This window comes from Antechinus flavipes, chromosome 3, assembly GCF_016432865.1.
Source record: "Antechinus flavipes isolate AdamAnt ecotype Samford, QLD, Australia chromosome 3, AdamAnt_v2, whole genome shotgun sequence".
Classification (NCBI taxonomy): Eukaryota; Metazoa; Chordata; class Mammalia; order Dasyuromorphia; family Dasyuridae; genus Antechinus; species Antechinus flavipes.
Window position 1 is genome coordinate 324,300,586 of NC_067400.1, and position 14,454 is coordinate 324,315,039.

At 38.9% G+C, this 14,454-nt stretch overlaps 1 protein-coding gene across 2 annotated transcripts; it reads left to right on the top strand.

The window, feature by feature from the left end:
- The first annotated feature begins 998 nt into the window (after nucleotides 1-998).
- On the top strand, nucleotides 999-13,341 carry LOC127554208 (uncharacterized). Of its 2 annotated transcripts, XM_051985561.1 has the most exons (4): nucleotides 999-1,174; nucleotides 6,555-6,656; nucleotides 8,841-8,893; nucleotides 9,405-13,341. In XM_051985561.1, exons 3-4 carry the CDS (start codon nucleotides 8,860-8,862, stop codon nucleotides 13,316-13,318), a joined length of 3,948 nt encoding a protein of 1,315 aa, XP_051841521.1. In that variant the 5' UTR covers nucleotides 999-1,174; nucleotides 6,555-6,656; nucleotides 8,841-8,859; the 3' UTR covers nucleotides 13,319-13,341. The 2 variants fall into 2 exon arrangements, with proteins under 2 accessions (XP_051841521.1, XP_051841522.1); XM_051985562.1 differs by lacking the exons at nucleotides 999-1,174; nucleotides 6,555-6,656 and adding an exon at nucleotides 8,248-8,270.
- The last annotated feature ends 1,113 nt before the right edge of the window (nucleotides 13,342-14,454 follow it).

A 14,454-nucleotide genomic window follows, 5' to 3' on the forward strand; every position in this document is an offset into this window, starting at 1 on the left:
CTTTTTATTATATGGAATAACTTTCTGGGAGGAAATGTGTTTAAAAAATGAAGATAATATAAAAATAAAAAATATCAATTCAAATAAAATTTAAAATGCAGGTGATCAAATTTGATTTATAATTCTCAGAATAATGAAAGTATAGGAAAAGCAATCAGTATGTAGACTCCTTTTGCTCATTGAATCTCACTAGAATAAAGTAAAGGTTTTTTATCTTGCAGAGCAGCCAATATTTAATCTGTGGTGTGGGGTTCAACTAATAGACTGACATTGGGGTATGCATGTACACAAGGGTAATTTTTTTTTTGCTTCAAAAAGCATTCCTAGATGAATCATTTGGGGTTTGTCACATCTGAACATGTGCCATGGGTTCAGGCTCCATTATCCTGCCAATGTGTCAGGATTCAGAAGTCAGGCAACTTTAGAGAATAGAGAACTTTGTTTTCCAACCAAAAACACTATTGTTTAGAAATAAGAAGGATTAACAAAAGAAGGATGAAGTGAGCCCAACAGAGCATGAATGAAAGACTGATTTTTTTAAAGAAAAACAGATTTTGAAGTGATAGTGATAAGAAATGGAAAGATAACACAATTCTGCTAGAATCCTGTAGGCCATGGGTAATTAAGAAAATTTATACTAAACCATTTAAATTAACTGCTACTATGAAAATCAATAGGATATTACTTTGCTTCGGGTCCTTGGACTAAAAAACAGAGATCGATAAAGACTACTGAATTTAGTATGCCATAAAGAAAAACAAGATATGCTTTTCTTTTTTCAGGAAACTTTCTTCATTACCTTCTATGGGTAAGTTTTAGAAAGAGACAAACTAATGATTTTTAGAGGGTCAAAGTTAAAAGAGTAGTTAGTAGATGGAGCTGATGTGCAGAAATGGGTGGGGCAACTCTGCTGGTGGACAAAGGACAAATAGTATTTTATGATGTCAAGGACAACTCAGACTTGGAATAAAGGGACCTGAAGGCTCAGTCTAGACACTGGTGTCTGAGTTGGCAGGAATGTGAATTGTTTTCTAAAGTTAGTGAATTTTACTCTAAACTATCTTTTTTTTTTTACTGGGGACTTAGTCCCTCAAAGCCTTCTCCCTTTGGGGAAATTTTAACCACCAAGCTCCACTAGCTAAAATTGAACTGGCTGAGACGGCTGATCTTCGGAGTATGTGATTTATTTCTTATTTCCTGTTTTTGATTTTTTTTAGTGGTGAGAAGTTTTGTGGTATCTATGGAGGTTGGGATTGGGGATTGTCTTTAGAGACAAATGTGATAGAGATATTTTCTTGAGTCTAAAAGTTGGAGAAATGAAATATCATTGAGAGTCTATGCTCAATAGTGAAAATAGTCTTTAAGTCAGTCCAGAAGCAGGTCTGAGGTTGGATTTCCTTGAAACTGACTTTCTTCTGGCTTCCTTGGAAAACTGGATTAGAAGAGCAGATGAATCAGACCCTATTATGGGAGAAAGCTGGAAAACAAAGAGATTGTATATTGGGAGGATCTAGAGAGAACTAGATGAAGGTGTCATTTCAGTAAAATCTACTTGAATACTCTGGAGCTAAGCTTCCTCCCTCCAGAGGGATGTCTCCTCAACATCTTCTAATTTATCTTTAGAGATATTACATGCCTTTCAGATGTTTATTTTGCAATTATCCTTATACAGCTAAATTTTCTTTAAAAAAAAATCACACTTTGCTTAAACATCTCAATGGCTTCCTTAATACAATTAAAATTTCCCCAGCCATGGTCTTATTTAAAATTCTCCTCTCATCACGTAATTGCCAATATCCTTCAGTGAGTTTTATTGCTCCTATGTCTTCCAACCTTTTCTCTTCCTCTTTAGAAAATATTGAAATTGTCTCTATTGTAGAGTGGGGATGAGGACAAATGTCTTTTCTTCACTCCTCTCTCCATAAACCACTTCCTTTAAACATTTTCTTTATCAGTTAAACAGTTCCCCACTACCTCAGAGGTTATTCTCTTCTGATGCTCTCTAACACGTATCTATCCTGTTTACTGCCCCCAAGTATTAATCCACAAATCCCATCTGATTTCTTACGGGGAAGAGTAGAGATATTAAAAATGGACATACAAGATTCTAATAGTCTTTCCCTCAAGAGTCCCTTTATTACTTTTTTTTTAAATTTTAATAGCTTTTATTTACAAGTTATATGCATGGGTAATTTTATAGCATTGACAATTGCCAAAACTTTTGTTCCAATTTTTCCCCTCCTTCCCCTCACCTCCTCCCCTAGATGGCAGGATGACCAATACATGTTAAATATATTAAAGTATAAATTAAATACAAGATAAGTATACATATCCAAACCGTTATTTTGCTGTACAAAAAGAATCGGACTCTGAAATATTGTACAATTAGCCTGTGAAGGAAATAAAAAATGCAGGCAGGCAAAAATATAGGGATTGGGAATTCATTGTAATAAGAATCCCTTTACTACTGATTGCAATTGTCTCACACATACAACATTCCCCTGGAGTTTTCAGATTGATTTTAAGTGGGGGAATTTTTAAACTTCCCCTATTTTTGCTATTCATGTTCTACTAGAAGAGGATGTATTTTAACCACTACATCTTGATTCAATATCTTTAATTTCAATCCCAATTGTATAATCAAATCTCTGTCTAACAAAGTATTCCCCACTACTGAGATATATAAAATTTGGACATCTATGCTTTATTTCCCACATAAGGAGTGACTTTATAATGGGTACATGGAAATCTTGTTCTTTTATTCCCATTCATTAAAAATTCCTGAAACTGCTTACTAATTTACAGAGCAAGGATCTCTCCACCCCAGTATAATCTACTAAATCTTCTTTTTGCTCCCATCTTTCAAATTTACTAGGGGTTCCCAGTGGGGATTAGAAAAAGGAACCCCAGGTGCCCCAGTCCTCATTTTCCTCAAAAGGTAAGAGGGGCACTACCTTTTCCTCCTCCTTCAAAAATGTCCATTTTCAACTATGGAAACAAAACTTTACAAAACCTCCCTCTTTAATCCCAGCCACTGCCTCCTGAAGTATCCACAATAGCAACAGGTGATCTGACCATTTCACCCTAACTCCCTATCTCCTATTCTTCCTACTCTCCTGTCTCCAGTAGGAGAAAAACTCCTTTTTGCAGTGAGTTCCTCCCTCAGTCTACTATGGGCTCATACTGATGTTGCTTCTCCCATTCCCCACCTCATCTTCTCCTTCCTCCACTACTAAGTGTAATCGTGCTGCTGAGGGAGAAGATGCATGGATGGTGTGAGTGAGAGCGTTCAACAATTCCAATCCTTTAAATTTTTCCTCAGGCTATACCAGAAAAATCTGGGTAGCCATTAATCTCCCTCCCTAGCAGGAGGCATTTTCTAACTCTTCCCAACTGAAAAGTTCTTTCCATTCACAAAAATACTAAAGCTTAAAAGAGCCAGTCTTCATCAGCAGCAAACTTTGGCCAGAATACTGAAGGTCTTATAATAAAATTATCTGGCCATTCATAACAACAATACTTTATCATTTTTCTCTTATCTTTTTCCCGGGTTGACTCATTTTCTCCCCAATTTTCTACCACGGTCTATATCAGGATTACTAGAAAAATATTAGAAAAATAAGGGCTTCCCTTACCCGTTCCGAACATCTGTTTCTTTTTCCCCATCCTAACTAGACATCCTCTTCTAGTTTAGGATCCAAATCAACAAAATATTATGTTGGGCCCCAATCTGAATTTAGACCCTTTTTGTAACTTGTCCAGTTCATTAACTTGCATGCTTCAGAGCTCCATTCTAATTCTACTCTGTCTTAGTCAACTAGTTCCTCTTTCAGGCTCTCAGGTTCCATTACAACTGAGAGAAAACTCCTGACTGGGATCCAGGGCTCCTCGAAAAGGAGTGGGAGTGTTTTCCCCAATCTCTGAACTACTCACTTCTCTCAGTGTTCGAGATCTCCCGACCAATGCACCAACTATTAGAAATGAAAATGCCAGACTCAAATTGCAGTGAGGCTTTATTATGTTGCTTGCAAGAAGCGGGTGCCATACTCCTTTGATAGAACACAAATACAGTTTACAGAGACCAGAATCAGCAATTATATTCCATAATCTCAACCTGCCTCCTCATTTCCTCTTCAGAATTTCCATTGGAGATCCTTCCAAAATCTAATATTTCATGATACTGTCACTACATGTACTCCTTGATATGTTTCCATGTTTCCCCCTCCCCTTACCACATCATCATATGTTCAAAAATAGTGGATGTCTTCTCCTTAAAGGAGGACAAATTAATATACAAAAGACCATATTAAGCATGCTCAATTAATATGTTAGCTTGCCAAAGGTATAAACTCAGATCACTTGCACTGAACCAGCAGTTGCAATTACTTCTGTTGATTTAAAACATTCTTTAATTCAGTTCAACCAAAATGTACTGATCTTAAAACTTATATCATTCTTTTCTATCATGCCAATGGAGAGAGGCTATGAGACTCTGGAACTTTTCAACTGTGAAAACAAAGTCTTATAATTTTTTACTTCTAAAGCTAGTCCTAAAAAGAAATTTAGGGAGAATCTACAGTAGTAACAGATCTTTTCTAGAGGAAATATAATCTTGGTAATTTGACATCATAACTTGGCTTTCTGACTTGATACAGAAAGGTGGGGATACTAAAGACCTCTACCTGGAATGGGGCTGTAATGTAAAGTTCCCTTGAATAAAGGCCTACTTAAGAATAAAAGAACCATTAAGACTGAGATGATCCTATCAGTGCTCCTCCCTGCTTGCCTCAGACTTTCTCTGCTAATGGCCACCAGGACATCCAGCCTCATTATTTCTAATTAGGAACTTTTATAATTAGCTCCAATGGCCTTACTTGGTAGATTTCGAATGCAAAAATAAGTGCATAATTATCTTGAAAAGTCCAGAGGAAAAAAAATTTTTTTGTGTCATTCACTCCCTCGGGGTACCAGATTAAAGATGAAGATGTTTATTTCTCATAGAAAAAGAAAACCTGTGATAAATTATTTCCTCTATATGAAATATACTTAACTGAGTGCTTACTTTTGAAGCACAATGTTATATAGAAGATAACAATAATGAAAGAAGAGGCATTGTCAATCCTCCCTATCCAGCAGAAATTACCTCAAGAAGGGATAGGGATTTATGTTTTAGGATTGTCAAAAGGAATACTAGGTGCTGTTTTGAAAAGATATCAGGAGACAAACAGATGTTCTCTGAGGTACAGAGAACAAGTGGGCATTGGTTTTGAAGTCAGAGGACATCAGTCAAAGGTGAATGTTTAAAACTATCCAAGAAAAAAAAGCATGCATTATTCTTTTCTCCAGCATTTTCTTAAGTTAATCAACAAAACAATTAAGTCCTGATCTATAGTGTTTGCCAATTTCTGAGATGTAAATGTTCTCACCAAAAAATTTTAACAGCTTTTGAGAATTAATCAAGACCCTTGACTTTAGCTCTACCCTTTATTTCTGCACAATCTTAAGTACATCACTTCATATTTTTGTATCTCATTTTTCTAATTTTTAGAATAAAAAGCAGTTGGTTTCCAAGAGGTCCCTTCATAAGATTCAAGGAATTCCATTTTTTATGTAGTTAAAGCCCAGGTTGTTGATGTTTTATCAGGAGAATCCTTAGGGACAGGATCCTCTCGTAACACTCTCTTAAAAGAACAATTTCCCAGTCTGCTCTGTGATGTAGGGGGAAATCCATAGGATTCAGTCTTGTTCAATATGTGTGAGAGAGCCCATTGGTTTTTCTACCTCCCAGGGCAAAATCCTTTTAGAAGAAGTTATGGAAACTAATTTACTTTATCATTTATTTTGTTTCCAGTGGAGATACATTCATTTCATTTCAAATGATTAGGAAAACTTTGAACAAAAGCCATTTGGAATTGGTATTGTTCCAGTATAATATTCGGGCTAGCTCTCTGGAGGGTCTCAGGATCAGTCAGAGTCAGAATCAGTCAAAGTCCTTGGTTTTTAGGGGGAGAAGTAAAGGAGGCAGGCAAGCTGCTATGTAGTTTGCCAAAGATAAATCCTGGACTCTGGAGTCCAGTGCCTGAATTCTCTCTCCTCATCTTTTGGCAGAGCAACCCCGACCCTCTCCCTCAACCCTCCAATTATCTCACCACCACACATTCAGCAAGCACCAATGGTGAGGAGAGCCATCACATCACCATCTCATCTAAATATGTATATAGAGTCATTATCTCACATCGAATAGGTAATTAGCCTTAAGTGCTCGCCTGTCTCAGATTCAAGTACACCTCTTCAGAGTTTCATCCCTCTACATTCCAGTGTCTTGACTTTGGGACATATGAAATACTTTTAAATTCCTAGTCATCTTGCAATTCTTCCTGGTGAGAGATATTGTGGGGTAACCTGCTGGCAGGCCCAAGCTCCACTCTCATTTGGGATTTAAAATTTAAAAAAACCCTTTCTTGGAACTTCTGTAATAATGAGAGGTGAAGATTTGTCTACTATTGCTACTTGCTAAAAATACAAGGAAAATTCTTAGATTGCATTTTTATCAGATTCTTCAAGAAGGCAATGCAGTATGTCATCAAGATGAATCTTTGTGAAAGAAAAGAAAAGGAGAAAAAAGCAAGATGAGAAGAAGTCTAAGGATGATCTAGGTAATACTTCTCAGTTTACTACTACAGTCTGTTTCTAATTTCCTAATGTAGTATTATTGAAAGTCAAAGTGATTTCAAAATAAGTTTTATTACTAGGGACTAAAGAATACATGCATATAGATATTCAGTTCTTGTTCAGCCATTTCAGTCTTGTCTGACTCTTCATGACCCCATTTGGCATTTTCTTGGCAGAAATTACTGAAATGGTCTAGCACTCCCTTTTTAAACTCACTTTTTTTAGATAAAGAACTGAGGCAGACAGGTTTAAGTAACTTGCCCAGGATCATACAGCTAGTAAATGTCTAAGGATAGATTCGAACTCACGAAGATGAGTCTTCTGGATTCCAAGCCCAGTGCTCTGTGCACTATGGTGCACTCTGCTTTATATGTATATATATTTGTATATGTGTATATGCGTATGTGTGTAAATGAATGCATATATGTATATGTATGTATACATACATATACATACATGTGTGTTTGGAGATTGAATCTGAACTTGTAGCATTATTTTACAAAATCTATTGCAAAAATCACAAATGACAAAATCAACAAATTATGAATTCATTCATGTATTTATTTATTTATTTTGCAAAAATCAAAGACTATCTTAGGGAACTTGTTTTTCAAGGAGACTGGGGAAAAATACCTTCCATGAAAGAACTGATAGGGTGATATTAGAAAATCCCAGATGATGTATATATATTTTTTCAGATGATGCATAATTTTAATAATATTAATGATGAGGTTCAGATCTCCTTGATTCCCATTTGGTCAGGGAACCAAATGAGGTGGTTTGGCGCAGGGCAGAGAGTTGTGGGAACTCCTTTTAGTCAGTGCATGTCCTTCGTAAAAGAATTTATGAACCCAAAAAGTTAGACTGGCAAAAAGAAGTTTATTGTTGGCACTGAGAAGTCAACCTTTTCTATGAAGACTAACTTCCTTAGTGGCAAGGTCCCGACAGAGAATCTTCCTAGCAGAGAAATCTTCCAGCAAAGAAATCTTGGCAGAAGTATAAAGAGGGATGTTGACACTGAGAATAGGGAGTCTCTTCACAGTGGGCAGGAGGTCCTTGCAGGTAGCTATGCCAAGGAGAGATCCCTTGGCCTGGTATGATTCCTGCTTTTGGCTCTCTGCAAGAAAGTGCCCCAAGTTGCCCTTTTTTATAAGGAATTTGAAACTTTGTCTAGGGGTGGGGGCAGTTTGTACTGAAATCAGACAGAGATCTTCAAATTGAATAGAAATTTTCCAATTGAATGAGTAGTCCTAGACTAATCTCCAACTCAATAGAGTTGGATAGAAATCTCTATCTCCAGCTCAAGCTAAGTAGGAGTGGTCCTGGATTCAACTAATCCCACTCAGAAAACAGAATGAAACCACTTTATCTTGCTTCCCCGGGGCGGGTCTCTCTCAGGGGTAAGAGTTTCTCAAGAGTTCCCCCCAAAGTCAGAAGATAGATTCAGGGTCCCCCCATCATTTCCACTCTTGTATGTGTTGTTATCTTGTTTGATCCTTACAAGAACCCCATGCAGGTGGATGCCATTATTATCTCTATTTTACAGATGAGGAAACTGAGGCACAGATAATCAAGTGACTTGCCAGATTATAGAATTAGTAAGTATATAAGACCGTATTTAAACTCAGCTCCTCCCAACTCCAGATTCACTACACTATGTAGATGTTTCATACAGCTTTTAGTTGAAGGTCTCAAATCCTACTAAAATGCCTAAAGAAGGGCAAGTCAGTTTTTTACATATTTATGAAAATCCATTTCTCCATTTCTTTGCTAAAAGTGATATTCAAAAAGATATAGAATGATGGGAATTGGAGTGAAAAAAAAAGGGGGGAGGCCTCAGCTGACACTTTGAGTCTCTGCTATAGAACCATTATGACAACTAACCTGCTAGAGAAAGGCTTTAGTTGGCAGCAGAGTCCACAATGTGCCAGGCATGAAGTCAGTAAGGTTCATCATCTTCCCAAGTTCAAATCCAGCCCCACACACTTCCTAGCTGTGTGATGCTGGGCAAGTCACTTAAACCCTGTTTTTGCTTCAGTTTCCTCCTTTATAAAATGAACTGCAAAAGGACACAGCAAATCACTTTAGTGTCTTTGCCAATAAAACGCTAAATGATGAATAGTTGGACATGATTAAATCAAATGAACACAAAAAATTCTTTTTTCAAGGAAATCCTATAGACCCCAGATGAGGAGAAAACGGCATGGATTATTTCCTAATGGTAAGAATTTTGGCTTTTGATAACCTCAGATAGGAACTATCACTCCTCTCCTTTTGAACCATCTCTCTTTGTGGTGCTCATCCTTGCACCTAATATTCTGGCTCTCAAAACCAATTCTTGTTCAATGTATAACTTTAGGAATGTTTGTTCTTAATCTCAGTTTCCTAAGTTTCACTCCTGGCTATCTATCTACTATTTGCTAGCTTTTCAGCAAGACCTTGAACCTCTCTGAACCTCAGTAACTCTCTTTTTATAAAATGGGAATGGCAGCATTGTATTCCTTGCTCTCAGAAAAGCAAATTTTTTTAAAATAAATATGGGAAATTCAATTGTTATTACAACTTTGACATATCATTTGCCAAATGTGGATCAAATGAAGTAAATGTGAAAAGTACTTCATAAAGTTTGCTAAGATTATATTCTGGCTCCCTTATCCATAACTGCCTTTCATGTACTAACTGTATGTCATATCTCTTCGCTCTCACTCACATAATCTCTCTTTTCGCTGCAGATTTGGTCCATTTCCCTCGGAAAGCCTTCTTTAAAGAGGAAACACCGGTGCCAGTACCCTGTCCCCCACATTGGATTTCACCATTGTGGGAACAAGAATACCATTCCAAAGCTGAGCAGATACCCTACCTCAAACATGAGGCCAGGAATACCCAACCATTATTCCATCCATGTCACAAGAGCAAATCTGTCCCTTCTCACTGTCCCAAAAAGCTAAGCACAGCTTCACAAATGTCCTGCGTGGATACCAAGGCTGATCCCTTCCTTTATCTTAATCACCAGGATGGGAATAAAACATCCTTACCTCGCAAACACCACACAGCCAATCAACCTAAGCCCGACTGCAAATCCAGACCTACTGTACCTCTGATACATACCAAACAGCATCTCATATCTCCTCTGCTTAACTCCAAATACCAACATGAGACCCCACTAGACTCTAACCATAAAATGGAGGCTGCTACAAACCCTAACCACCTTCCGAAGATTTTTGCTGACTTTGGCCATTTACACGAGGATCACCTCAGCCAGCAATTCCCATCTTCAAAATACCATCAAGCTGAGCTTTCACTCATGGGCAATAGGACCAAGGCAGTAAAAAAAAATAAAACATTTTCTAAGCACCAAGCCACGGCTGCTCACAAACCAGTGAAATCAACTCACTCATTTGAAGTTTTTCCAAGACCCAGATTCCAAGACAGAGTTCTAACCACTAGGAAGCATCCCACAGGTGGACCCTCACCATTTTGTCCTGACCGTTGGTCCAAAACCATCTCATTTAAGACATCTGACTTGGATTACTGGGTCCACGCCAAAACTTTCAAGGTTTTTCAACCTAGTCATGACGTAAGGGAGACAGTATCACTGTTACGATGCATTGACAACCGTTCCAAAGATCCATCTAAGCTTTTATCAGATCTGAATGGGAAAACAAGGGCCACAACAGCGTGTCCACCCTGCCCACAACACTGGACTATAGCCACAGCTTTGCCATCACCAGCTCCAAAACACCAGACCAATACACCACCTACACCATCACAAGATTTCAAGCCATTAGAAGTTCCTTCTTCATGCCTGGAAAATCTCTGTGCTAAAACATCCCCTTCTGTTTTCAGGGAGGCTCCATTGGGCCCTGATTACAAGACCAAGGACCCATCTGGGTTATCCCCATTTTCTGAACACCGACCTGCACCGATCATAATTCCAATCTGTTCAACCCTCTATAGCAAGGAAGCCCAGGACTCTCAACTTGAGGACACAGCCCTGTTATTCCCATACCATCAGAAGAGTACCTTGGAAGGCTCTGATGTACAAGTTACACCTCTGCAGTATGGCCCAGGCTTGAATATCCAGAGAACACAATCCTTAGTACATCACCAGGACCCAGAAGTGATAGGAAGTCAGGCTCCCCGGGATGAAGTTCTAAAAGACAGGAACTCAGAGACACCAACTCCTCAGAGTCCCAATCATGTGGGTATAACTCCAGTTGACCTGGACTTGTCAGTGTCACCACCAAAGCCAGACTACAGGGCCACACTACCACTCAGCTGTGAACTCAAGGCCATAGATCTATGCAGAAATGAACACACGAGTGAACCTGCTGCATCAGCCCCAAATAACCCCCAGACCACACCACCAACAGAAGAGGACAACCAAGACACATCTCAAGTAGACTCCAACTTAACCCAGAGATTAAAGCAACCAAACTCTGATTGCAGAGCCACATACTCACCTAGTCCTGAGGACCACCAGACTGAAAATGTACAAAACTGTCGCAAACAGTTCACACCTCAAGATCAGAAGGAAATAAACCCTCCAGGAGGAGACCACCAGCCTATAGTTCTCACAGACCAGGATAATAAGGACAAATTTTCAATAGATACAAAATCCCAAAATAAAATAGACCAGATTCATTGGGCGGCATTCCCACTGGACATAGAACAAAAGGATATAAATCCATCTTGTCCTGACCCCCAGATTACATGTTTACCCACTTATGACTTCAAAGATATGGCTGTACCGGGTCCAGATGTGCTGACCCAGGCAAAATCAGAACAGCAGAAAATGTTGCCAGAAGTAGAACACCAGGGGCTAGCTTCCATGGGTCAGATAGAGTGGGAAGCATCTCCACAAAGAATAATAGATCACACCCACCTGATGCCCTTTGATTCTGAATACCGGACATTTCCAGCCAGTCCAAGGGCCCTAATACCACATGGCTTTTATCACCAAGCTGAAGGTACACCAGATGCCAATGTTCATGGGATACTTCAAGCAGAACAAATTGTGTTCATGGTTCAAAAAGAACAAGAATGTAACCACCAGGTCATGACTACTGAAGACTTATCACACAAAGCAGTGTTTCTTTCAGACTTTGGTTTCCAGAATAAAGATCTAATTGACCCAGAAGTTATTCTTCCAATTCCAAGGCTACTACACAACAACCAACAAACTGAAAATGCACTGAACAGCAATCTCCAAGTCTCAATCCAGACACAAGAGGATCTCTGGCAAGCAGTTCCAATTGAAGCAGGTAACAGTGTTATTACTATAGAAATCTGGGATGATGAACTAACAGCTATCCTTGGCCCAGACCCTAACCACAGGGCCATACATCCACCCAGCCCAGACTTCCAGATCATTCCTCCCTTTACAACTGGCCACCAAGAGGACACTGTTCCAGACGCCAATGATGAGGTCTCAAAGGATCAGCTGAAACGAGACTCACAGGGGGCAATGTCACCAAAAGACCACCAGGACATAACTGTCCCCAGCCAAGATCAGGGGGCAACATCTTCACTAATAGTAGAACTCCACAAAGTAGCTCTCTCTGGTCTCAATTCTCAGGATAAATTGCAATCCATCCCCAACCATCAATCAGAGGCTGATACTGAGATCACAACTCCATCAAATCTCTATCATTCAGCAAAAATGTTAATGGATCCAGAGAAGATCATACTACCATATAGTTCCAAGTCCCCATTTGTTTTTCCATTAAGTGCTGAAAACCAGAATGAGGCTAAATTAGATGTCCCTAACCTAGAGAGCATGGTTCCAAGTCTAGATGAGGAGAAAACAACTCCACTAAGTCCAGTGCACAGGGCCCAAACCCTATCAGGTCCAAAACACCCAAATGAGGCTCTGACAGCTTGTGACTGCCACTGTGAGACAGAACTGAGCTCTGAGAACCCAGAAGAAGTTCAGCTTGGGCTTCAACACCAGACCTTTTCCAAGAAAAAAAGACAAACTTTATGGTATTTAAATTACATCAAGCCATACACCGTTGAAGGGGGTGATGTCTCTGAAAAAATTATTGATGAAATCATTAATTCCATCCCTCAGGATGAAATAAAAAATGACATCTGTAGACAGATTATCTTGCAGAAGATAAAGAAGGTATCCACCCCTCATAGTAGTGACCAGTGCATCCCACTGGATTATCCAGTGTGCCTAATTTGTGTTTCCTGGATCCCTAATGGCTGTCCCCATGTTTGGGGGATGAAATATCCCTGTGAGGCACAATTGCTAGTCATACCAATGCCTCTGTCCAATTCTGAGGGGCAGATAAATGTGAAATTTATCCTCCAAGTAAAGCATGCAGCCAAGTGCTCTATTTTTACCCTCCCGTACTCCTATTATGATTTTCAAGGGCCTTTAACCCATCCATTGAATTCTCCAGTATCTACCCCCAAGAAGCTGGAGCTTCCTAGGCCTGTGAAGGGGAAATGGCTTGGTTTTATACCTGGCAAGAAGCTCCAACCAGAAGAAAGGACCCTACCTACAATCCAACGGCCTCACATAGGGAAAACATCCATAAAAAAGGATGACAGAAGAGAGGAAGCAACACCAAAGGAACATAGGACATTTCTCAGATCTATTCTAGACATGTTTCAAAAAAAACAAAGAAGGAATTAAATGGCTATCTTTTCTCTCAGAAAGGAATTGACATTCTTGAATATCTTTGAAATTTGTTTCGGATTTTGTGTCTCATTTTATTATTCTACATACTTTGATGGGCAGATGATAAAACTCTTGTATTTCCTTTTCAGTTTGGGCAGGGGGGAGCCAGTTAGAGACTCTTATAGTATAATGAAAAGAGAAAATTTTGAAACTTTTTCTCATTCCATATTTTAGCTTCTTGGAAAGCAAACTTTTTCTCTGAATGGTTCCCCCTAAAGGAGATTAGTCTTATTTCTTGTCTTCCCATAATTATGCCTTTTTTTTCCCCTGAGGCAATTGGGATTAAGTGACTTGCCCAGGGTCACACAGCTAGGAAGTGTTATGTGTCTGAGGCCAAATTTGAACTCAAATCCTCCTGACTTTAGAGCTGGTGCTCTATCCTGCACCACCTACCCACTCCTATTTTATATGCCTTATTTTATAGAAAATTAATGATAAGTTCTTCTCCCAATAAGGCTTGATAAAATATCATATTGTCCAGAACCCCTTTATTCTGACCTATTTCCTCACTCGATCTTACCTCAAATGCTATTATTACAATTAAAATTCAATACTAGAATATTTCAACATTTCAAATGATTTCCATACAACTCTGCTCAAACCTGAAAATATGATAGATGGACATCTTCACCTTTGAGGTGAGGCTCATACCATCCTACTTTTTTGATGATGAGCCCATAGTTTCACTAATAGGGTGAGGTACTTCATTGTTGAGACCTAAATAGAAGTTTTATAGAAAAATTAGATGAACTTGCCAATGCTGAAAGCAATCTGCTTTAATTTAGAATATTTTAGATCACAACTGTAGGCTATGTGACTTAACTGGAGATAACCAAAGCTGGGAGGATGGAATGAAGTGATCAGAGATAACAAAGGAGAGGGGATTAGAGCAGTATCCTTTCTCCAGTCCCATTTTAGAGCTAGAGGGACACCAAAGAAATGGGACATGGAAGAACAAGGAAGGGATATCTCTAGTGATGCTACCAAAGACTTAGACTTGATGGTCTGCAAGCCATGGCATAAATAGAAAGGAGTCTACAATGGATATATGATAGGCTATCTCTTGGGCTCAAGTCATTATCACATCAGTT